The sequence below is a fragment of the Pelmatolapia mariae genome, linkage group LG10_11 (assembly GCF_036321145.2).
Source record: "Pelmatolapia mariae isolate MD_Pm_ZW linkage group LG10_11, Pm_UMD_F_2, whole genome shotgun sequence".
In the NCBI taxonomy this organism is placed as follows: Eukaryota; Metazoa; Chordata; class Actinopteri; order Cichliformes; family Cichlidae; genus Pelmatolapia; species Pelmatolapia mariae.
In genome coordinates this window covers 10646436-10669315 of record NC_086236.1, presented here as the reverse complement: position 1 = coordinate 10669315, position 22880 = coordinate 10646436, and the positions used below count along the sequence as shown (strand labels likewise).

General features: G+C 37.7%; 1 protein-coding gene across 1 annotated transcript; it reads right to left on the bottom strand.

The window, feature by feature from the left end:
* Positions 1-8527: 8527 nt before the first annotated feature.
* Positions 8528-21158, bottom strand: sar1b (secretion associated, Ras related GTPase 1B). Its single transcript, XM_063487541.1, has 7 exons — positions 20986-21158; positions 17714-17789; positions 12949-13068; positions 12594-12659; positions 12307-12410; positions 10584-10715; positions 8528-10285 (listed from the first exon to the last, which is right to left on the bottom strand). Exons 2-7 carry the CDS (start codon positions 17769-17771, stop codon positions 10169-10171), a joined length of 597 nt encoding a protein of 198 aa, XP_063343611.1. The 5' UTR covers positions 17772-17789; positions 20986-21158; the 3' UTR covers positions 8528-10168.
* Positions 21159-22880: the final 1722 nt, after the last annotated feature.

Below are 22880 nucleotides of genomic sequence, written 5' to 3'. Positions count from 1 at the left end.
ATATATATATATATATATATATATATATATATATATCAGATTTTTTTCTTTCTTTCACAACAAAGAAACTGTGTTGCTATATGAGGACAAAACTTTCGTAGAAGTTTCTTAGAAATGCTCTTAGAATAGAACTTCAAATGTCTTTGTAATCTCTGTTGTTTCAATGAAATGATGCCCTCTTTTACATTTTTACAGTAGAAAGTTCCTTTGCAACAGTTTTTTATCTGCACTATTTTATTACTTATACATTAAATAAAAGGTAAATCTGTAGCTTTAAGCTTGTAAGTAATTCTTATATTTGTTTTATTCTTGGAAACATAGATGTTTAAAAGAAAATTGCAAACTGATTCTGATGTTCAACTCAGTGTTCTGTTCAATGAATAGATGTAAGTGGTCTGAATTCAAATGCAATTAAACTCTATATCATCAGAAAATGTTTTTTTTTAATATTTAAAAACCTTTTAATTTTAATTTTTAAGTAACCATTTTGGGAGATTTGGACTGTTGGTTGGACAAATATTTGACTGCGTTCAATCTGGGGAAAGGTGTAAATGATAACCAACACTGGTGGTGTTTTATTTCTTGTCATTCAACTACATTTCTATATTTAGACAGAAATTTTGTACATTTACTCTTTTAAATCAGATGATATAAATGATTATATACATTTATTACATAAATTATTTACATTTTACATACATTTTTGGGGAAGGAAAAAGTAAAAATAGTTGTAGCAAGAAAAATAATACAATATAAACAATACGAAAGTTTAAAAGCTGGTCAGAACAGGCAGACTTTCATGATAATTTTATACATTTATTTTTCTTTGGAAATTTACTATGTTGACGGTTTTAAATGATATAAGAAAGCATTCTGAATACTTGCTCTACCAATTAATATAAATACCAGCTGTATTTTTATTTAGGCAGCTTCCCACCACTGGAATCCACACTAGTTTTAGTAATGTTAATATGATAAACAAAATTAGCTTAAATAGTTTCCAAATTTTGCCTGTTGTCAAACAATCATGGCCGTGTTCAGGGACAGACTATTTTAGCTATAAAAAGGAACCAGACCTTTATCTCTGATGTAATCCTTCAAAAAAAAAAAAAAAAAAGAGTTATATTTAGAAGGTCCCAAACAATGACATTGTTTATCGTATCATATCCGTGTTTTTGTATCTTGACTCTTTGGTTTTGTTTCTGTTTGAATCAACAAGGTCGCTGTCATTCTCTTACTGTGGCCACAGTCCAGCTTGAGACTGCACAAAGGTCACACGTAAGCTGCAACTAAAAATAAGTTTTACATAAAGAAAGGAACTGAAGACAATCAGGGTGGAAGCCAGGAGACAGAAAGTGGCAAACTCTTTTGAAGAATTTATTTGATGCTTTCAAACATTTAATTATAAAACATAGTGTTTCTTCTGCTTCTGCTAGAGCTGGTACTATGGATAATAATAATAATAATGATAATAACTTCTGCTGGTATTAATTAATATTTGAATATTTGCACTGGCACAGTTATGCCTGTTATCACCCTTTTCAATTTACTGACCTATGCAGTTGTGGTCATACACTCATCATGAGGAATGTTGTAAATAGTGTAAATATATCTTGAATGATTTTTTATTTTTTATTTTTTTTTAAACTGGGTTCACAAGTTTGTTAGAGTTTCTCTAATGTGCACAGGGTCAAAGTTATAAATTTAAATATACACCTCTGCGAATATTTGGTTAAATGTGCAAGTTGCACCTCATCAACAAGCTTCTGTCTGCCAGATTTCTGAACACTCTTCTTGGCAGAATTGGTAAAGTTCATTTAAACTGGTTGGTTTCCTGACATAGTCCACAAATTCGAGGCAGGATTAAGGTCAAAGCTTTGGGAAGACTCTTCCAGAAGCTTAATTTTAGCCTGCTTTAGCCATTCCAAAACTAGTTTTTGGTTTTCTGTTTGTGGTTATTGTTCTGTTGGAACACTCAACACTTAACCAGCTAACTATTGATTTGATGTGAAGTTGAAGAATTTTGAGGTAGACCTCCTTTTTCATTATTCCATCCACTTTGTGCACTGGCAGCAGAACAGCCTCAGAGAATGATGCTAGGTTTGAAAGCCTCACATTTACTCCTACAAACATACCTCTTGTCATTGTGGCCAAATAGTTCTTTATCTCATCTGACCGTGTGGGCAGCTGCAAAGTTCAGTTGAGTTTGAAGGTGTTAATTTTGAAGCTGGGGTTTTCTTGGTCACCCACTCTCAGTACATGTTGATGTAAAACTGGCTTCACTGTGGAAAGTGATGGTGGTGTTCCAGTTTCAGCACTTCCAGTTTCCAGATGTTCAGCACTAAGTTACGCCGATGCCACTGTGATTAGCTTCAATGCCTTTAGAGATTATGTGCCAAGCTTCTGCACATATTAGCAGTTAGAAATCAACTAAATTGTAAAACATTCATCTTAAAAACCCTTAATAAAGATATGCGATGCCTTCCATCTTTCCATCTTGTGTGGGTGAGAGTCGGCTGTGACGAATATTCTTAAATCAGTGCTCGTACTCTGAGAAAACCCATGGGCTTTATGTGCTAAAATGTCCTGTGATTGAATTTGATACTTCATTTCAAGATCATTTTTCAAATTCATACATTTGGTCGATTGATAAGAAGGGCTTCACGTTGAACATACCGTAGCTGTGCTCTGAACATTTTAAATTAAATTGGAAGTGCTTCAGGAGTGTGCACATTTCAGCTCTGTGAGGGGGAAAATTCTTAAGCTTTAAGCTCTGCGAATACAGAAAGTGATTCAGATTTCTGCTTACTCAGATTTCCAGGAACTATTCCCTCCTACATTTCAATATATTACCACAGTGTATGTACATATTGCATTTTGCCTCTATTGGATTTCAGCAGTGTGTCAGAGAGAGAGAGAGAGAGAGGAAATTAGGGAGATAAATAGAGGTAGAAATGTACCTGTTACTAATTTCTTATTGTTCTCACACAGCAGATGTTCTTCAGTAATATAGTTTTTATCTATATTACAGCATGTTGTTATTTAACACTAAAGCACAGACGGACTGGTGACTCTGTAAGACTTTAATTAACAGAAAATTACAGTGTAGTCATCAGTAATAATAGTCAGGGTGTTTTGGTTCATCCATTGTTACTTGCTGGGGTCATAAATTATCCCAGTCTGTCTCTTGAGGGTTAAACTCAAAACCGGTGACATTGCAAGCAGAGAAACAAATGACACACATGACAGCATCAGGAGCAGAAAGCTATATCCCAAAAACTGAAGAATTTGTCAGGTGACCAGTCATATGAACCATCATTATAAGTCAAAGCTTCTGCCCTTTATCAGTTTCATCACATACACGTTTTATATGTGTCTATTTGCTCTATCTCCCTTTTTAGCTGTAGATAGTGTCTGTCTTAAAGTAAACTCTTCAATAGATTTAATGATGTGGATTTGAGGGTTAAAGACAGAGAGTAAGAAAATCCCTCTGGGTCGAGCAAAAACAAAGGTTTCTTTGTGAAAAAGTCCGTCGGTGTTTGATGTGAGCTTCAAAAATGATATCAAAGATTACATCAAAGTTTCCAGTGAAAGAAGAAAATTTCCCCATTTCATCTGCAACATCTCATCATGAGCTCACAAATCAAGCTGACACAGAATATTTCCTCTTACCTCCGTGTGGCTGCGCTACTATTTCACAAACATGTGTATGCACTTACATGCCCTGCCTTTACATTTTTTCTTTGTACTATGAATATCAGGTATTGCATTTCCGTAATGATCTAACAAAGCCCTGTATATTATTTCATTAACGTCCCTGCTCAGAGACACCCTGTCACTCTCGATTGTGCTCTTGATTGTACATAAAGTTATGTTTTTGTACAATCAAAGACAAATCTTACTTCAGTTGAATTCATGAGCTGTCCAGCACTTTAACAGGAATGATCTCTTATAGAATATCAAAAAGCATTTCCCCATGACTGGAATAGCCTACACGTCTTGTTAACTGCTGATGTTTTGTTGTGACTGGGTTGAGGTGTGAAAGGAGATAAGACAGGGTAAAAGTTCCCAGTAATACCGAATCTCCTCCCCTATTGTCTTGTATCCTTAAATTATGGTAAAGGAAGACTGTTGGCATCAGTTTCTTAGGCAGAACAACAGACAGCTAACTGCCTGTCTATATACAGTATATTATTTAAAGTAAGTTAAATAGTGCTCGTGATTGTATTATTTCTGTTCTCCTTAATAATATATTATTTAGGATGATAACTGTGTCAGAACCAGTGCTTTATTTTAGTATGGTATAGTATATTATATAAATATACCATGGGCTCTGTGAACAGTATCATCACATGCACAAACTCGGTTTTGTTGTTGTAATTTTGTATTTTAAGTTTTTTTGTTTTTGTTTTTTTTATCATCATAAAAGCATTGTTTGATATTTTTTTCCTCTTCCTTCTCAATCTCACAAGCTAATAATCCTCCCCACACATTCCTGCTCCAGGCCACGTCAGATGCCACTTGAATCGGGAACAGACAACTTGTCCTGCGCTGAGGCAGCTTGCCCAGGATTATCCGAGGCATCGCATTCAGGCCAGGCAGTTCTTTCTTTGGGTGCCCATTGTTCAATAACCTCCTCAGATACATCAAGGCAACCACACAAAAAAACAGACGTGCATTTTACCCCGACTGTACTTCAACCAGGACCATTACCAGGTGTACAAACCTGCGTCAGACCTCAGCCCAAACTTGGAACGTCAGCTCCATTCACTGAGAGTGCAAACCTGGAACGAGGAAACTGAGGGAAAGGTGAAAGGATACTGAAGGGAATTAAGCATCACGGTGGGGTGTGTGGACACCTGATATTTGCCGTAGTCCTGTTTGTATTCTCCCCTCTTTTTGCTGTGGGAGTCTGTATCGCTGATATTTATTCTGGAGAGTGCTGTAATGTAAATGGGAAAGTTTCTGTTTTCATATTTCCATTGCATATTAAATAGACTAAAGCACTCTATTGCATTGAGAATCTTACATACTTTATGTTTAGTTAGGTTTATGTGATCTTATGTCATACAGTAGTTGAGGGTGGGCATAGCACTGGAAAAAGTGTCCTGTGGTTCATTCAAGAAACCTCCAGCATTCAAGTACTGCTTCTCTAGTTGGAAAAGCTAAGCTCAAAGACAGTGACAAAAAGAGCTGAACTGTGAGAAGATTGTAATTTTGTGTAACTTATGTCTTTACACTAAGCCTGATGACGGGATGGGGAAAAAACAGTTATAAATTATAATGCATTTAGAAAATGTACCTGTATTTTGTTTAAAAATTGAAAGGAAGATTGTTTAGGCTAAGAGGTACTGTTTACAAAGTACAAGAAAAAATAACCAAAGACAACAAAAGCTCTATATTTAGATTCTAAAAAACAAACAAAATTAAAACATGTATTATATAATAAAGCCAGTCATCACAACTATTTAAGAAAAGAATTTAAAACCATTGAATTTGCATTGGATGTGCTATTTAGAAACTAAAAAAATGTTTTAAAAGATCTGTACAGTTATGTTCCTTCTCTTGAATGTACCTTTTAAATCTCTTTTGACAAAATTTTATATTTATTTTTCTTAAATTATTTAAAAGAACTTTATTAGTAATAAAGTGCTTATGAGGCAATGAGTGCACTTTCCTTCAAAGACTCTAATGTATCCCCCATTGTTCTATTATTTTGTTGTTATTTCTAGTATTTACTGAGATCCTTCAAATATACTCTCCCATGTCGACTGCGCCATCCAGTGGCATTACACAGTACGACGCTTGTGCTGAAACTAAATAATAAACATAAAGGCAAAATGTTTTGATTTTTTTACGTCCACAGTTACGCAATGCTCCCACAAACTTCATAATGTAAATCACAACAGCTTAATAACTCAAGTAGCACAACATGTTGATGTATACTGTTTAATTTTGGGATGAGATACTTCTTCCACCCATAAAGGTGATGTGGAGGATAAAATTTAGGTGAATATGTTGTTTTGTTTTTTGATGTTATTTTTCATCTACTTTTGCTTGTTACTTTATCTGGGAATTCTGGACTGTAGTTACAAAATCAAATCACTGCATTTTTAGGTAGCATCAACGGCTATCTCAGGATTAGGGATGGGTATCGTTTAGGTTGTATCCGATACCGGTGCCAAACCGGTACTTTTGAAACGGTGCCGGTGCTTAAACGGTGCTCAAACCGGTGCTTAAAGAATGGAGAACACAAAATTGGTCCAAAAACCTCTCATGTTCAGCTGTTTTTTTGTAAAAAAAAAAAAAAAAAAAAAAAAAAAAAAAAAAAAAGATAACAATGTAAGCCTTTTCTGCAGCTATAGGGCATATATGGTATCACTCTTGGCTGGAAGCAGTGCTTAATCAATGAAAAAAAACACAAACTTTGTCCAAAAACCTCTCATGTTTAACTGTTTTCCACTTTTTCTTTGGTCATTTTAGCCTTTTTGGCCAGGGTGAAGGGAGTATCTGCCATCAAACAAGAAGACAGCCGCATGTAACTACGACGGTGTTCGCTAGTTCACCTTACGTGCATTAATGTAATAACGTGGTTAGCCTACTCAACGTAAATTACACACGAACAACATTAAGCTACTCACGCAGAGAAGAACGGCTGCTGCTGCCATCATCATCGTCATCATTTCTGCTACACTGGCAGGGCTAGGGGCCAGGACTCTACTCTTCGGGTTTTTGGGGGATGTTGCTAACTCCAGGTCCGATAACAGGCACCACACCCGCAGTAGATGTGCACGGCGTGAGGTCTCACAGCAAGCTATCAAACACGGCGCATTTCTCGGCTTTAAAAAAACCCCGCTATGCGTCGCCAGGTGTTTCATCAGATTCGAGGTGTTACCTCCTTTGACAGTATCACAGTATCACCTTAAAGCACTTGTTGCAGGCTGCTGAGTTTGCATCTTTTGCTGCGAAGTACAGCCAGACTTTTGATCGCTTCGCCTTGGGCATTTTTAATCTGTAGCTCTGCTCTAAAAGAACGTACGTACCTGGCCCCGCCTACTATCCTCGGAAACGTAGCATGATTGGCTAGAATTGGCTCAGGAAAAAAAAAGCACCGAAATAAAGCACCGAAATGTGCGCTGCTTTTCGGTCTGGTTACTACCGGACACCGGTACCCATCCCTACTCAGGATACATTACATTGTAAGCAGCCTACATATTTGTCATATTTGTCACATTTGTCATATTTGTCACATCCTACCCAGGGGTATTTTAGTCAGAGGAAAATCACCAGCACTGCAACATCTTTTATTTTTTTTAACAATGTTTATAAATTGGAGTTTTGTTTAGGTTTTTTTTTTTGCATGTTTAATGCTCATTTTATTTTATCAGATGGTCATGAATCATAATAATATAAACTTGTTAAGAACATTGTATGCGCATATGTGGAGTCATCAGCCAAAAGCTCATTGTGACAGTCATTGCCAACCAACCTGTCTTGTGACCTATTAATAAAAAGTCATTTTCATTTCATACCCTTCATCACATTCAGAGTTTCTTTGAGTTGTTGAATGTTCTTAACCTTCTTGCTTGTTAAGCATTTTTAAACTGTAACCTCAATATATGATTCCCCCCCCCCTGCCCCATTTGTCATCGATCCCATTTTGTGTTTTCCTGAAGGGATCACCATCTTAGAGATCATTGAACTTCACTATTAAACTGGCAAACAGTAATTCATCAACATTATTTATGAATTTGTACCCTAACTAAATTAATTTTTGATACTGTTACTTTTAAAATTAAGATTTTTATTTTATATTCTTAGATCAGTTAATATTGGTGGATTGACACTTACTTGAATAAAAGGGACAAAATTGGACCATTACATAAAAAAAGGAAAGGAAAAAACTTTGCACCTGACCCTCTCAGAATCAAGTGTTTTTTGTGCAATGTCTTAATTTACCTAAGAGATAAGTGAGGTATAAAACTGTAGGCCTTTTATGGACTATAACTCATTTTGACTACTACTCGTCTCACAAAGTGATATTGGCCCTTGCAAAGTTTACCTCAAATTAAGATTTTAGCCAGTGAATTATCAGAAAAGGGATAAAACATCCAGGGTACCAATGTTAGTTTCTATTATTCTACATCAGACATTATTTTGGTGCCGTTAAGACTGGCAAATCCCATGACACCAATACTGGTTACAGAAATAAATAATGAACAAAAACAAGACTAGATTTATCCTTTAGAACATGACACTTGGAGAGATTTGACTGACTAGGTTGCAGGGCCTCAATGTGTTTTTCAGCCCCTTGAAATTTCGTCTCCCCTGAACTAAAGTTATGAAGGCTCTCGAATGTTATTAACTCACAAAAATATAATGTGAATTCAAAAGAACCACATCTGGAAAATGTTGAAGAAAACAAATCCATTGATTTATAAGGCGCTTGGGTGTGAAGCACCAATTGATTGCTGATGGATAAAACATTCATATTAAAGAAAAGTGGGGGGAAAAAAAGGAGTCTACATTGGGGATCAAGGTTTAGCCTGTTATTCATTGCAAACATTTATTACATTTCATATGATGCAAACAACAGTAAGTCCCACCCTTGCTGGAATAGCTCATCTTTTCATGAGGGAATTAAAGAGACACAAAGGGACAAGGACAGAAAAAAGTATGTATTATGCGCAATTCCATTGTTTCCTTACAAAATAAAAACAAAAACATAACAATCATCTCATAGTGAATTTTGGCATCTCCTTCTCTCCTGTTGTATTGTGGAGTAATGGTAAATAAAACAAAAAACTCAAAAGAACAAGGCATGCATAATAGTTTCTGGTAATGCACATAGATCAAAGGATACCACTTATAAATACAAAATCCATGTACGATGTTTGTGTACATTTCATATATATGGTCCCTTTCTTAGGTGTCTTAAGCCTATCTACCTGTTCCCACTGTGGGACGTGTCTTCTGCTTGGTCACTAGATTAACCCTGTGAAAAGGTCTGAGCAGGAACGTACATCTGTAGTATGAACTTCTAACAGTGATGACTACTAGACGTTACATCTGGCTGTTTATTTTATTCCTCGCTTCATTTCTTACTGCATGTTATTATAAAGATATTTATTGCAAAGTTCATTTAATTTATTTAAATAGTCTTCCTTGCATCAACCGGACCATTGTGCTACCTACACAATTTCAAACCTTATCAGAGTTACAGCCAGTATTACTTCTATTAAAATGTTCCTCTTGTTAGTTATGTTACCACCCCATGCTTCTCTTATGTAAATTTAAGAAAGAAAAAAAAAGAGAAAAAGAAAGAGGGGGGGGTTATTGACTATTTTGACTCAATATAATGTGACTGTGCCCACAAAGCCTGGGATGAGAGTATTTTAACTTCCAAATAACCTAAAGAAACTCATCACATTTCTGATACACCAAGATCAATGCACTGTTCCATTTTAATAAATGGGTAAAACAGCCACATGTATAGAGTGGGGGGTGTGCATGTGGCCACTTCATTTATTTATTGAAACCATGTGGGGAAAGCAAAAAAACAAAAAACAAAAACGAAAACACTGCGATTAAATATGATGTTGAATGTCTTTACTGTTAAAAAAGTGTACTGCAATGTATACAACTATGTTGCTCTCTCTCATTGTTTAATATGTTGTTGAAGAGGGGGCGGGGGAGAGGCATTGGATTGTTGATTATATAAATGGAATCATGTACAGTTTTACACTTATAATGCATCTATCATCATTATCAACAGATCGCAGGAAGCGAGGGAGAAAGGGGCAGCAAAGGACAGACAACATAGAAAAGATTCATCCGCTTGAATTTGAACACCCTTTGCTGTGGAACCAATGCTATGTTACTCTTTCAAAGAGAGGGGAAGAAAAAAAAAAGCGAGAGATGGAAACAACTGTGTTCGCGTACAGGTATGAATGCTGTAAGTGCAGAACCAAATGTTCGACCAATAAAAGTCTATTGGGATCAAGTTGTACTGGTTTCTCTGAAGGTGGATGTAGACTTGATTAACTGAACATGGGGCTGAGCATGATGGTACTGGTGGCAACGGTGGGCGACTCGAATGGTTGGATTTAGTGCTCGCCCTGATAATCGTGGTGGTGGTCGTGTCAGCGTGTCACGGGGCTTGGCTTCTTTAGTCGATGTACTGGGAGAGCCAGCGGAAGCCCTCGCCGTAGCCCTGCCTCTTCAACACACTGCACATGAACACCTCCAGTGGTCTTGTGTTCAGCTCCTTCAAGGGAACGTTGCCCTGAGGACAGAAGAAAAAAAAAGGAAAAAGCAAACAAAAAAAAAAAAGCAGAAAGAAAAATTAAACCAAATCCACTTTGGGACCACAACACATTGGTACAAGGCTGATTTACTGCACATGATCCCCTATGTCTTTTACATTGATGAAATATTTGACATGTTATGCAAAAGAACCAGACAGGGATTTATCTAGGACTGCTGGTCCTTTCATATTTTGATATATGAACTTATATATATATTTTTTCTGTTCATCAGCATTTAGAGCTTTAAAGCCTTGGTTCACTTGGACGGGGTCTCACCTTTCCTGTCGTCTGTCCGTACAATCCGAAGATTTCCCTCAGCCTCTCCTCGCTGATGGCTTCTGGCCTGTCAATCTTGTTGCCCAGGATCAGAATAGGCACGTTTCCGATGGTCTCATCTGTCATTAATGCCTGGGTGGGTCAATGAGAGTGACAACATGATTTTAATTCGTATTGGTAGGTAAAGGTAGATTTGGAATCATATTCCAAAAAGTAAGACAATGCGCTACCTTCAACACATTTAAAATTCATCTCAAACAATGGCTAATAAATTGTTGTACATTGTCTGACAGTGTGGGGTAAATTTCTTCTTCACTTTTTTTTGTCTGACCTGCCAGAGACCACAGATGAGGAGCAGCCTTTTAGCTAACTCTGGTATATTTACATTGATATCTTCAATAATATGCACCGTCCCTTCTAAGGGAAAAAATTAATTCACGAGCAGATTTATTTTAAAAAAATTTTTTTTAAAAACATGCGGTGTTTGAATGACGAGTTTATGGCTATTATAATTTTTTTCTAGTAAGTTCTCACAGTTATTGCTTTGATTGTCCTCTAACTGACTAAGTTATATGTAACTAGTAGACAGTAGTAGCCTTTGAATAGCATGAGTTTTTAGTGACTTGAAGTCAGACAGGAGACCACACTAACAATGACGTAGTAGCTCATTTGGCTTATGAACCATCACTGTTCATAGGTTACTGCCTGTAAAACTAAAATGTGACCTTGAACACAGCTGGTGTGAATTTAACCAAACTTGCACACAAGTTTGGTTAAATTCTTTCCAATACAAGGAGGAGGAGTGATTCTTATAGCCATGCCAGGTCATTGATCATTCACCCAGATAAGTCCATTTAAAAATTAAATTTAAAAAAATCCAGCAAAAAACATGCTTTTGTGAAACACAATTAGAAAAATAAAGAGTGTGATTAACATTTTCCTGTAACTCCTAAAATACAAACAAAGCATTTGACTGGCCAATGTTACACTTTGTCATTTAGAATTTGCTCAGTTTTGGATGTTCTGTGAGCAGCTTTTGCCTTTCAGACTATTCTAAAACTGGTAAATTAGTTACCAGAAATATCCCTTTGGTCTGCTAGTTGAAAAGTAGATTAGAACATGTAGGGAAGAGAAATGAACCACTCTCTTTTAAGAAGCGGGGCTAGAAGCAGATTTTTCAGAAACATCCAAGACATATTAGATTAATGCACCACAAACTGAAACCCTTAAAAAACACTTGCATAAAGAAAAACTGCCATACTGTTTTATGTAATCTAGCATAATTCCCATAATATTGGTACCCATTGGGCAAACAATTGTGATCAATAATATTGTGGTGACGCTTTCATACAAACACACTTTTTTCAACATGTTTCCTTTTTCTCTTATTTTTAAAATAATTATTAATTATATTTTGTTCTTTTTCTACATGATTACTTGTTTTATGAAAGAAAAAAATCCCTTTTATGAGTAGTCCTTTAATGGTCCCTTTGTTGGCTGGTCTTTGTATCTTTATATGGACTTACTGGGGAAAAACAAACAAACTATTATCTCCTCTCATTTTTTTCTCAAATTGCATAATTATCAAATACATGTGGTAAAAGGTAACACGCACAATAAATAACCAAAACTTCACTTATTTCTATCTTTGTTATTATACTAAAAGCTGTCAAAAACAACGCTTAGTGGTGTGATGGTGACCACGTGTGTTGCGGGTACTTACATCAAGTTCTGCTTTTGATTCACCCAATCTCCCGAGGTCTGCACAATCCACAAGGAAGACAATGCCATTGATGGCAGGGAGGTAGTTTTTCCACACCCTGCGGGCTGAGTGAACAAACAAAAGTTTTTTTAAAATCTTATTTGTCAACTTCTCTTCTGTTTAAACCTTGGGCTAACCAGACTGAAAACTGAAGTACATTAGCCATACAAATGAATATTGTTGTTCCCTTAAAAACAAAATGCAATCAGTAAAATACAAAAACTATCAGAACACACACACAGACACACCTTGTGCGTGGCCTCCAAGGTCAAAGGTGGTGAAAGTCATACCAGCAATCGTCAGCTCTTCTGAGGCTGGAAGGGAGGAAATGAATTAGTCAAGCACCTCAAAAGATACTGAAAAAACATCAGTTTAATGCAATTCCATATGGAATATCCAAGCCCATGTTACACATAGGTACATTACATTTATGATATTACATCCAATCAACAGCATCTGCTTTAAAAGTGTCTGTTAACAAGAAAACAGATATAAATGTCTGTAAAAGCTGCCTCCATTTCTTTGTATTGATAGTCTTTTGACACATAACCGAATGAGCATGTGTGAACGTGCATGTGTGTGACAGAGTAAGCACCAACTCACTTGGGTGTAAAGTTGGCACATGCTGTCCCAATCTGTCATCTTTGAGCATGTGCAGTAGCGTCGTTTTGCCAGCATTGTCCAGGCCAAGAAATACTAACTTGCCGGATTTCTTATACAGTCCTGAAAGAAGGCCAAAAGTATTTCAGAACACAAGCCTGTACGCTACTACTCTTTTTTTTAAGTTGCTGAATCACATTATATTTTTTTTTATCTTTAAAGCAAATCAGTGACACTAAACAAAGGCTGTCAAGCTCAGACCTGTTCTTAGAACTACAGGGGATATTTAATCCACATAAGTTAATATAAATCAGAACACCATTTTGGTTTTCTCAAATTCACACAATGATCATTTAAAAAGAAGTAATTAGTTTCCAATTTGATGGACTGATTTGACTATTTTTCCTTTCTTTTTTTTTTTCTTTTTTTTACATTTATTAAAAAAAAAAAAAAACTTTTCTCAAAAGGTAAAAGGTGCAAAGTTATGCCACTCCTTGATCAACTTTCCTAACAAGATTACAAGCCTTTGTGTTTACAACTCTGAGTCAGCATAGTGATACTTGGTGGATTTATAACATTTCTGAGTCAGTCAGCTGGATGACATCATTACTCACAGCAGCACTATGCGACCTGTCTAACTGGGAGAACAGGAACGCCCGTTTCATATAAGCAGTTTGAACACAGAAACTAGAACAGCACAGCCTGGGGAAAAGAGCTGCTGGTACACATTTCAAATGGACACTCAGAGAGAGAAAGAAAAGAGAGGGAAAAAAAGAAGGGTGGAAAATTCTGTCATGTTTCTGAGAGATGTATCCTTTATGAGGCTTTCATGTTTACGCAGCATGTGGACATCACTGAAAGCTTTAAGCTGAGCGACTTTCAGGGACCAAAATGGCACATGCAGCCCCAATGGGAATTGGGGCTGCATGTGCCATAACCCATAGGCTACTGTGTGTTAGAGATCTAACCAGGAACTAAACACATACACTGAAGCAATAGAAAGAGTTTGAAAAATGATGACCACTCCAAAAAATGGTGATACAATCAAAAGTGTAAGAGTGTAAAAATGGATGTGTTAGAACGTGAAACAAAACAAAGCATTTTCCTGACAAGGGCTGCAGCTGAAAAATATTTTATGAACAACAACAATAAAATTTTGCAGCGTGGATTAGGAGATAATGAGTGAGGATGTACCAATCCAACTTATTCCATTTCTAATTTGATACCTTACCTTCAGTTATATTTGATATCCGATCTCAACTAAAGCTGTACTACCCACTGTGACCCTCTTATGTCAACAGGGTCAGGATTGAATAAATGGCCCATTATACCTGATGTCTCCCTAGCAAATGGCGGCAGACGCCAGAGGTGACATTTAAAACATGCTTTGGTGCATTTTTTCTGGTCATGCACCTCTCAATTTTTGTTACCTTGCATGGAGGTGCAGACAGGTTGAAGACATGCATGTGCAATCCTGTCAGTTTTTAACCACCATTTCATATATTGGTGCAGAAGCTCAGAGATATCCATATTACACAGAGGGAGATGTTGCAACAGCCTGGAAAGATCAGACTTTCTGTGTGAAACTTTGGAAAGGTTTTGCCTGAGGGACAACACCTATTTGTTTAGGTGGATATTGCAGCGAGTCTCAAGCACTCTCAGCCAGTATATATAGTCCTCACGTCACAGCTGACTTCAGGGCTGGACTGGGACAAAAAAAAAAAAAAATCGGCCCGAGCATTTTGACTAGAGACCGGCCCACCAGGTATTAAAGCCATAAAGCCTTTGAATGAAAACAAACGCTGTTGTGACAGTGATGTACACTGTCTTGTTGGTATATGTATGATTTCTATACATTTTACGTCAGATAAAAACTTTGGTTTTATTATTCAGATAATTATTTATTAAAAGCTAGATATTTTAAATGAGAATAAGAAAGAAAAGTATTTCTTTGTGCCCCCCTTTCCTTGTTAATGCCCTACCTGGCCCCCTGGCAAAACTTTGCTAGACCTGCCCCTGCACAGTTACCAGCTGTCAGCTACTTAGAAAAGGATCCTGGTGTTATTTGTCTCTCAGAAACTGTTCATAACTTCCCTTCAACTCATTCATGCCACCTAAAAGGTAAACCTGTTTCTCCTTCACCTGTTCAGCTCTGATGATTCAGTAAGGACATCTCCTGGTTTCATCTTTATGTTTCCCTCTCACCAGATATCCAAACCGATATCATGGCCAGTAGGTTTTACAGCTGTGGCTCCAGCAAACATCAGCTGATACTAGAAAGTAATATTAAATAAATTCTAACAACAGCTGATCACGCTTAAACGTGCTGCTGTTGTTTAGCGCGACATCCGCTGGTTTCCTCTTTCTGGCGCAAAATGGGAGATAAGCAAGAGAGACGGGACTTGCATCAGAAAAGCCGATCAGCTGATCATTGATCAGATTCATGATTGAAGCAGCAACAGGAGAGGGAGGGGGAGAGAATGAGAGAAGAAGAGGCAGCTGACAGCGTGAAGACAGAATAACTCCAGCTTTGCGTCTTTTTCCATTCCAGCTGAAGTACGGGACAAACTGTGTTCCTTCTCAGCTCAATATGAAACGCGTGATATTTTCTCTGAATACGAGACAATTCCGTTTTTTACATGATGGTTGGCAACTCTACTAACTAACCTTATGAATAAAATAAAGTTCACTATCAGTAACATCATAGCACCCACCCAGCTGTATAGAAACTCCATCATGCTAGCCAGTACGCAGTACAAGTTATTGTAACTGACTGTAAAAAGTCAGCACAACGAAAATAAAATACACCTAAACTTGGTTTATATCTGACCCAGATAGACTGCAGGTCATAACTTCTTACCTGAAGTTCACCTGACACTCAGACCGGCGGCCACCTCGAGTCTCTCCTCCTCCTGCCTCCCCTTTCCCTCATCCACCTGCTGGCCTCTGTGGAAGCTCCGCCATAGCCACCACCAAACAACTGAGTGATTTTTACACATTGGCCAGCATCTCGCCAATCCACCACCTTTTATTGTTTATACCGTTACAAAAAAAAAAAAATCATCGGCCCATAAAAACGAAAAATAAGTTGTATTTTCCTAGGGATTCTATATGTGTAGTTTCTAGGCCGTGTGAAGACTAATACCTCACCCAGGAGGTGTCCAGGAGGCATCCTTGTCAGATGCCTGAACCACCTCAACTGGCTCCTTTCAATGCAGAGGAGCAGCAGCTCTACTCTGAGCCCCTCCCGGATGGCCGAACTTCTTACCCTATCTCTAAAGGAGAGGCCAGCCACAACAGACCGGTACAGCATCTGCATCACTGCAGCCACAGCACCAATCCATCTGTCGATCTCCCGCTCCCTTCTCCTGTCACTCGTGAACAAGATACTTGAACAGCACATATAACTGAAGGTGGGTATCAAGATACTTCAATCTCCACTTGGGGCAGGAACTCCTCCCTGACCCGGAGTGGGCATTCCACCCTTTTCCGACTGAGGACCATGGTCTCAGATTTGGAGGTGCTGATTCTCATTCACACCGCTTCACACTCGGCTGTGAACCGCTCCAGTGCGAGGTGGAGGCCATCACCCGATGAAGCCAACAGAACCACATCATCTGTGAAAAGCAGTGATGAGATTCTGAAACCACCCAGGTGAAAGCCTTTCGCCACTTGGCTACACCTAGAAATTCTGTCCATGAAAATTATGAACAGAATCAGTGACAAAGGGCAGCCCTGGTGGAGCCCATCACCCACCGGGAACAAGTCCGACTTATTGCCGGTTATGCAGACCAAGAGCTGGTCCAGTGTTCCATGACCAGGATGAAAACCGCATTGTTTCTCCTGTATCCGAGGTTCGACTAACAGATGGACTCTCGTAACACTGATCTGCCAAGCGGCAAGCAGATCAGTGTTAGTCAATACTCAAAAAAGTAATTATCACTCCCAGGAGAAAGTAATTAATTTTACTCGTAACATTACTTTCATGTTACTGTAACATAGCTGAAATGCATTGACTCATAATTACCATTTAACAATACAAACAGAGGCTACAGTTTCACACACCAACACAAATCGCTATCCTAATAAGGTCACACATATAAGATAAGATAAGATAAGATAAGATAAGCTTTATTAGTCACACGTGGGAAATTTGTTTTGTTACAGCAGAAATTGGACATTGCAAAGTTACATAGAAAAATTAGAAAAACACTGGAATAAGATAATGAAAATAATATGAACATTCTCTCAGTGTTTAGGTATGAACACAAAACTGACAACACAAAGCAAAGATGAAAACCAGCACAAAGACACTTCAAAGCGATCAACACAGTAACTCTATTGTTGAAACGGAGGCTGCAGCCTGTCTGTTCATCAGTTTGTTACCTTTGAAGTTTAGGGTCTGTCTGGCTGGGTTGGGGTCAGCAGTCACTCAGCTTTAACATCACCCTGCGTTCTTGGCTAGCTTAGCGTTAGCATGCTGTCTGACTAGATGCTTGCAAAGAGTCGAAGCTGTGTTAGCAACATAATGCAGCCGTTTATGTCCTAGATGCAGTTTCCAGTTTACCATTGCATTCTCATCCTATTGTGCAATAACAATAAAAGTAATGTCATATCCACAATATAGACTGTGTCACTATTTGCAAGTGCAAGAACCGATAACTGGATCGATAGACAAGCAGACCAACGAGACTAACAGTTCCCAGTAGTTCAAGGAATTGGACAACTGGGAACCGGTTCTTGATTCCCATCCCTAGTTGGTACTCACCTAAAAACTGTAGTACGCTATTGAAACCGCTAGAAATCCACTCCAATAGGAATGACATATCCGGAGCTGTTGAATCCTGAAAAACAACCCGACCCCCCAAAAAAGAGGATTCAAAACAAAGGAAAGAACAAATTAATTCACAAAGCAGGGTATTTTTTCCCCCTTGGACTGATAAGTGCTGTAAAGTGAAGCAAAATTCAGTCGTCCCTTTTATTTTCCTTCTGCATAAGGAAGATTTCAGTGGCCCTGGAAGAGAATTTAGCCTCTGTGTGTGTGTTCTTTTTTGGGGGATAAATATATGGTACTCAGATTTGAAATTTAAACTACACTTTCTAGAACCTTTTGTAATTGTGTCTTACCTTAATTTATTTAACTTCTGCACCAAAGGAAATTATTTCTGCTAAGTTAAAGAAAATATCTTATCGGATTCAACAGTACTTTTCAAATTTTATAAGTAAAAATTGTGATTTTTTTTTTGTTTAATTAGGGCAAAAACCAACTTGCGAAAGTATCTGAAAACATTAAGTGGTAAACACAATTAAAGGGTAACACATAACTTAAGAACTAAATATGCCAGTTGCATCAACCTATCACACAGATACTAGCAACTGCTGATAAGAACAGTGAGTGCCTTTCTACAGCCAATGATTATCTTGTTCCAGCAGGACAGGAGATTCAGAACCCTGATCACATACCATCTGACAGTTTCTTGACAGACAACATGAGCTTTAATCTAAAAATGATGCCGTCTAAGACGTTCAAAAGGGGGTAGCCTAATTGTTTGTCCAATTAAAAAAAACAAACAAAATAAACAGACTCAGATAACTACTATAAGTATGAAATCAATAGGTACCTGTTTCTGTTGTGTAACATGTTTTTTTTCTTCTTTTTTTCTGGGTAAGACACATTCTTACAGTCTTCGTTTTTTATTTCTACTTCACATAAGCTTCTTTGTCTCCCATTTAAGTGACCCAATCAAATATGTGAGTGCTACACTTATGACGTTCAATAAAAGGGAGGGCAGAAAAAGCAAACATCCACTCTCCAATAAGAAGTTTTTGCACTCCATTTAAAACTTCATCTCATTTTTCAATCCTCTGCACGCTGATCACAGCATCACAGCGAGGTAAGCTGGTACAGACCTCTGGCCCCAATTACGTAACATGAAAACAACTCCAGGGCTAAAGTATAAGGCTGACAAAGGTCAAGATCATGCAAATACAGCTGAACTACACGTCAGCTGGTGCCACAATGTGGACCGATATACTCCCATGCCTGCCTCAGTGACTGTAAAATATTCGCCAAGCAAAAGATGCATGTGGCCATAAAAAGCTTGCCTGAAGGCTGCTGCCTTACCCTGTTTCAACTGGATCTGGCGGTGTCGTTTACAAGATGTGCAAACTGATCATCAAGCATGACCAACTGCTACTACTAGGGTCTGAAATGAAAAGCCAAATGCCAACAGATCTTCTGTTTGGTCGGTAAATCTCAGAAGACTTTCTGACACACTGACGGGTAAATATTTGCCCTAAAAAATACACATGAACACTGTAATAGACTATGCTGAGGCTCTACTACATTTTGCTGTTGTTGACTTGCTCTGTCATTTGCCGTCTGTCTCAGAGTCCAATGAACAATGACAATATTCTAACAAGAGCTCACCCAAACCAAACGGTAGCCCTAAGAAAGACACAGACACTATCAAAATAAAGGGAAAATAGGAATGGGCCTTTAGAGTAAACAAATAAAAATGTAATGCAAAGATGAAGGTGAATTACTCTGATCAAAATGATTATCCATCAAGAAGGTTTCCGAAGCATTACAGCCTTTTTTTTCTCATAAAGGGCCTCTAGGACGAATGGTCCCCACTTAAGATGTCAGCGTTACCTGTGTTATCTTAACAGAAGTTTATGAATTTTCCTGGCCATCTAATAAACAACAAGTTTCCTTAAAGGAAAACCCCCTAACAAACAACTTCTTAAAATTCCATTCTCATGTCATACGATTGAGGAAAAGGCAAAAACTATTAGGTGGGCCCCAAACTTTTCACATACATTTAGTTGATTTTTTTTTAACTTTTAAATACCCGCAGTAAAATTTTGTGCTCAATTGCTCAGTACTTTGAGAAATTATGTTTTGAAATAAGTTGTTACATATATTAAAATAGTTATGCTACAAATGTTCGCTTATGCAAAGCTACGTGAAACAACAAGCCAATTAATTTCATTGGCCACTAGATTTTCTCTATATTTATTCGTCTCCTTTGACTTGAACCTTTAACTTGTGACAAAAAAAAGATGACTTGAGGGACTCAAACGTGCCCTCAAAGATAAACTCGTTATCACTAAGATGTCTATTATAATTAAATCTGACATTTAAATACACTGCAATTACGCCGAGTCAACATTAAATGGGTAAGAGGGGTGTCTTATCAAAAATCGTCACCCATGTAGACCGCTTACCCTCAAACACTAACGTGATCTACCTCTTGAACTCCTAGTTCAGCGTGTTAGTAGCAAAGTGCTCATGTCTTAGATAACGCCTATCAGAGCAGTGTGTTACCAAACTAAGATGGGGCACATTTTCTCCTCTGAGAAGATATGAATTATTATCACATTTAGGTTTCAGGCAGTACCTGTCAACTAACATAACACTACGAAGACAACGAATGCGGTTTGACTCGGCTGTCAAAATCCCCGGGTTATAACAGCCAGTATCGACGTAGCAGTGAAGTGAGCTAACCTTCAATATGACGGCTAATGTTACAGCAGTTGATGGTCTCTGCCAGGTTACACTTCAGCCAAAAAACTACAACGAGTACTGTATTTCAGAATACCAACAAACCATACCAAGCGTATATATATATATATTGGTTAAGTATAGTTTGAAAAGAGAAGGCGAGGCCGGCTAACCGGCTAGCAGGAAGCTTCTAGCTACGTGTCATATTCTCTATCACTTAGGCGACGTTGCATCGATGGCTACGTTAGCTAACTAGCAGTTAGCTACAGAAGCGGCTCTTCGACGTGCTAAAACCATGAAATATGTGCAATACTCCGACTGTTTTTCAACTCTGAAATAAGCACCAATGTTTAAATAAATATGACAACGGGTCAAGTTAAATGTACACCCCACTTCCAGCGCCGTAACAGTAAACTTGGTGTAAGAAATGCTAACGTAGCAACATTAGCAGCCGGGAGAAATTGCTAGCCTAGATGCCGAACGTTTACGGGACTCTTTTCAGATATCAAGTACATTAAACAAAAAAAACTTACCCGTTATCTAGGTGTAGATTAATATAACGAGTATGTTCGCTCTAATACTCATGTAAATTGGTCACTCGCTCAAAAAAATCAGAGAGCCTGCAAAATGCCAGGTCCTTATCTCCTCCTTCGTGTTTTGTTACTGAGCCACGACACTGCAATGGCTGTCCAGCAACTCCCCGAAAACTCTGCCCTGCCGCTTCCTGTTTATGTTTCACAGTCATCTTTCCGGCAGGGGAACTAAAATCTAGCTCCGCTCTGGATTTCTTTTTGTTTCAGAGCCAACATGGACATATTTTGCTCATTTTTTAAATTAAATAATTTCATCGGTGTAATTAACCATCGTGTGTGATGGTTTGCTCCAAGTTTTCACATTATTATAGTCAAATAATCTCGTTAGACAAGTCCATGTCAGCTCTGATATGACGAGAAATACTTTATCTCATATTTAGAAAATCATTTGTTTAAAGCAGTTCAAATTAATGGTAAAATAAAAATAAGAAAGAAAGAAATGGAAAACTATATTAATGAAATCTTGCACTCCATTCAGGAGGTGCAGAAGATAGTCCTCCTGGGCACTGGTCACATTCTGAGGAGGATTTTATCCATCAAGTGAATCATCACATGATATCTCATAGTAGTTCTAAGTTGAAGGAATAAACTCAATCTCATGAGTGAACAGAACGGGATTTTAAGGATGATAAAATATTAATATTAATAAAAATACCTGTCAGATACTTTCTCTACGATGCAGGTGTATTTTATTATAGAGGGTGATGTGGTATGAAAGATACCCTGTAGCTGTACTTATGTCAGCAGAGCTTAATCACTCTGTTAGAGAAGGTGCTTTCTCTCGCTCGCTCTCTACAGTAACGGGTGCGGAGGGTGGTCCGGATTAATCCATGATGGGAACAGTTTGTTCAATGATCTGCTCTCCAGCTTCAAGAGTGTTAAATTTGTAGCCAGTCACAGTGCCGGCCACCCTCCAGCAGACCACTGCAAAGTAATTGCGCTTGCACAACTGAGTAATAGAGAATCTCCATCATGTATCTGCACACACTGAAGGATCTAATTTTTCTTATGAAACAGAGTCTGCTCATTTCATTTTTGTATACAGCTTTTGTGTTGGTCTTTCAGGTCAGACACCCACAACACTAACATCATATCCCAGGATAGACACAGGTCATGTAGGTTGTAATTATTTTACAGATTATTTGAAATGTATAGGACTTGTAGACCATTTTTACATTCAGCAATTCTTATTTCATTTTATATTATAAGCACAAAATGTATAGGCTACATCATATTATGTGCATATGACTAGAAGGATAAAGTCCCGGCAAAAACGAATAAGAAAATTAACAAATTATAGTTAACTAACTTCTTATTCTTAAAGTTTTGTTGTCACATTTCTGCATTTCTTGACAAAAATGGTCAAACATCTGATTTGGAGTTTGTCCACCTGTTCTTATTAATATGGAATTTCCCCAGTGATTAAAAACAGTAATGTACAAATGTATTCCCTTTGTCTTTCTTATCACTTTCAAAACAGTGATGCTGGATTTTTCCCAGTTGCATGCAAGGACAAAACAAATAGCTCGGAATTCATAGAAGCTGTAAGAAAACTCAGTGTCAAGTCATTGTTTGACTGCTTAATCAAATGCAAAAAAGGTAAATTAAACTACATTAACCCTATTATAAAGATGAAGCTTATTCCCAACTAACCAAGGTTTATGTGTGGTTGTTTTTCCATACAGTTATGTCCAAAAGAATTCCCCTTGGGACAAACTATAGCATATTCTTTTAGTGCTTTAACTTAGGTTAGAGGATTCCACCATACGTTAGAAAAAGTATCGCAGGTTGTATTTCACGTGCAATTAAATGAGCAGCTTCTCAAAAAATGCACA

What these genes read in the sequence shown, in the direction of transcription:
- sar1b (XM_063487541.1), bottom strand. Translation starts at nt 17,771, where the DNA reads ATGTCATTCCTATTGGAGTGGATTTCTAGCGGTTTCAATAGCGTACTA. An exon ending in TAGCGTACTACAGTTTTTAG is followed by an intron (nt 13,069 to 17,713) that starts GTGAGTACCAAC and finishes GCCTTCTTTCAG; the next exon opens with GACTGTATAAGAAATCCGGC. An exon ending in ACGGACAGACGACAGGAAAG is followed by an intron (nt 10,286 to 10,583) that starts GTGAGACCCCGT and finishes TTCTGTCCTCAG; the next exon opens with GGCAACGTTCCCTTGAAGGA.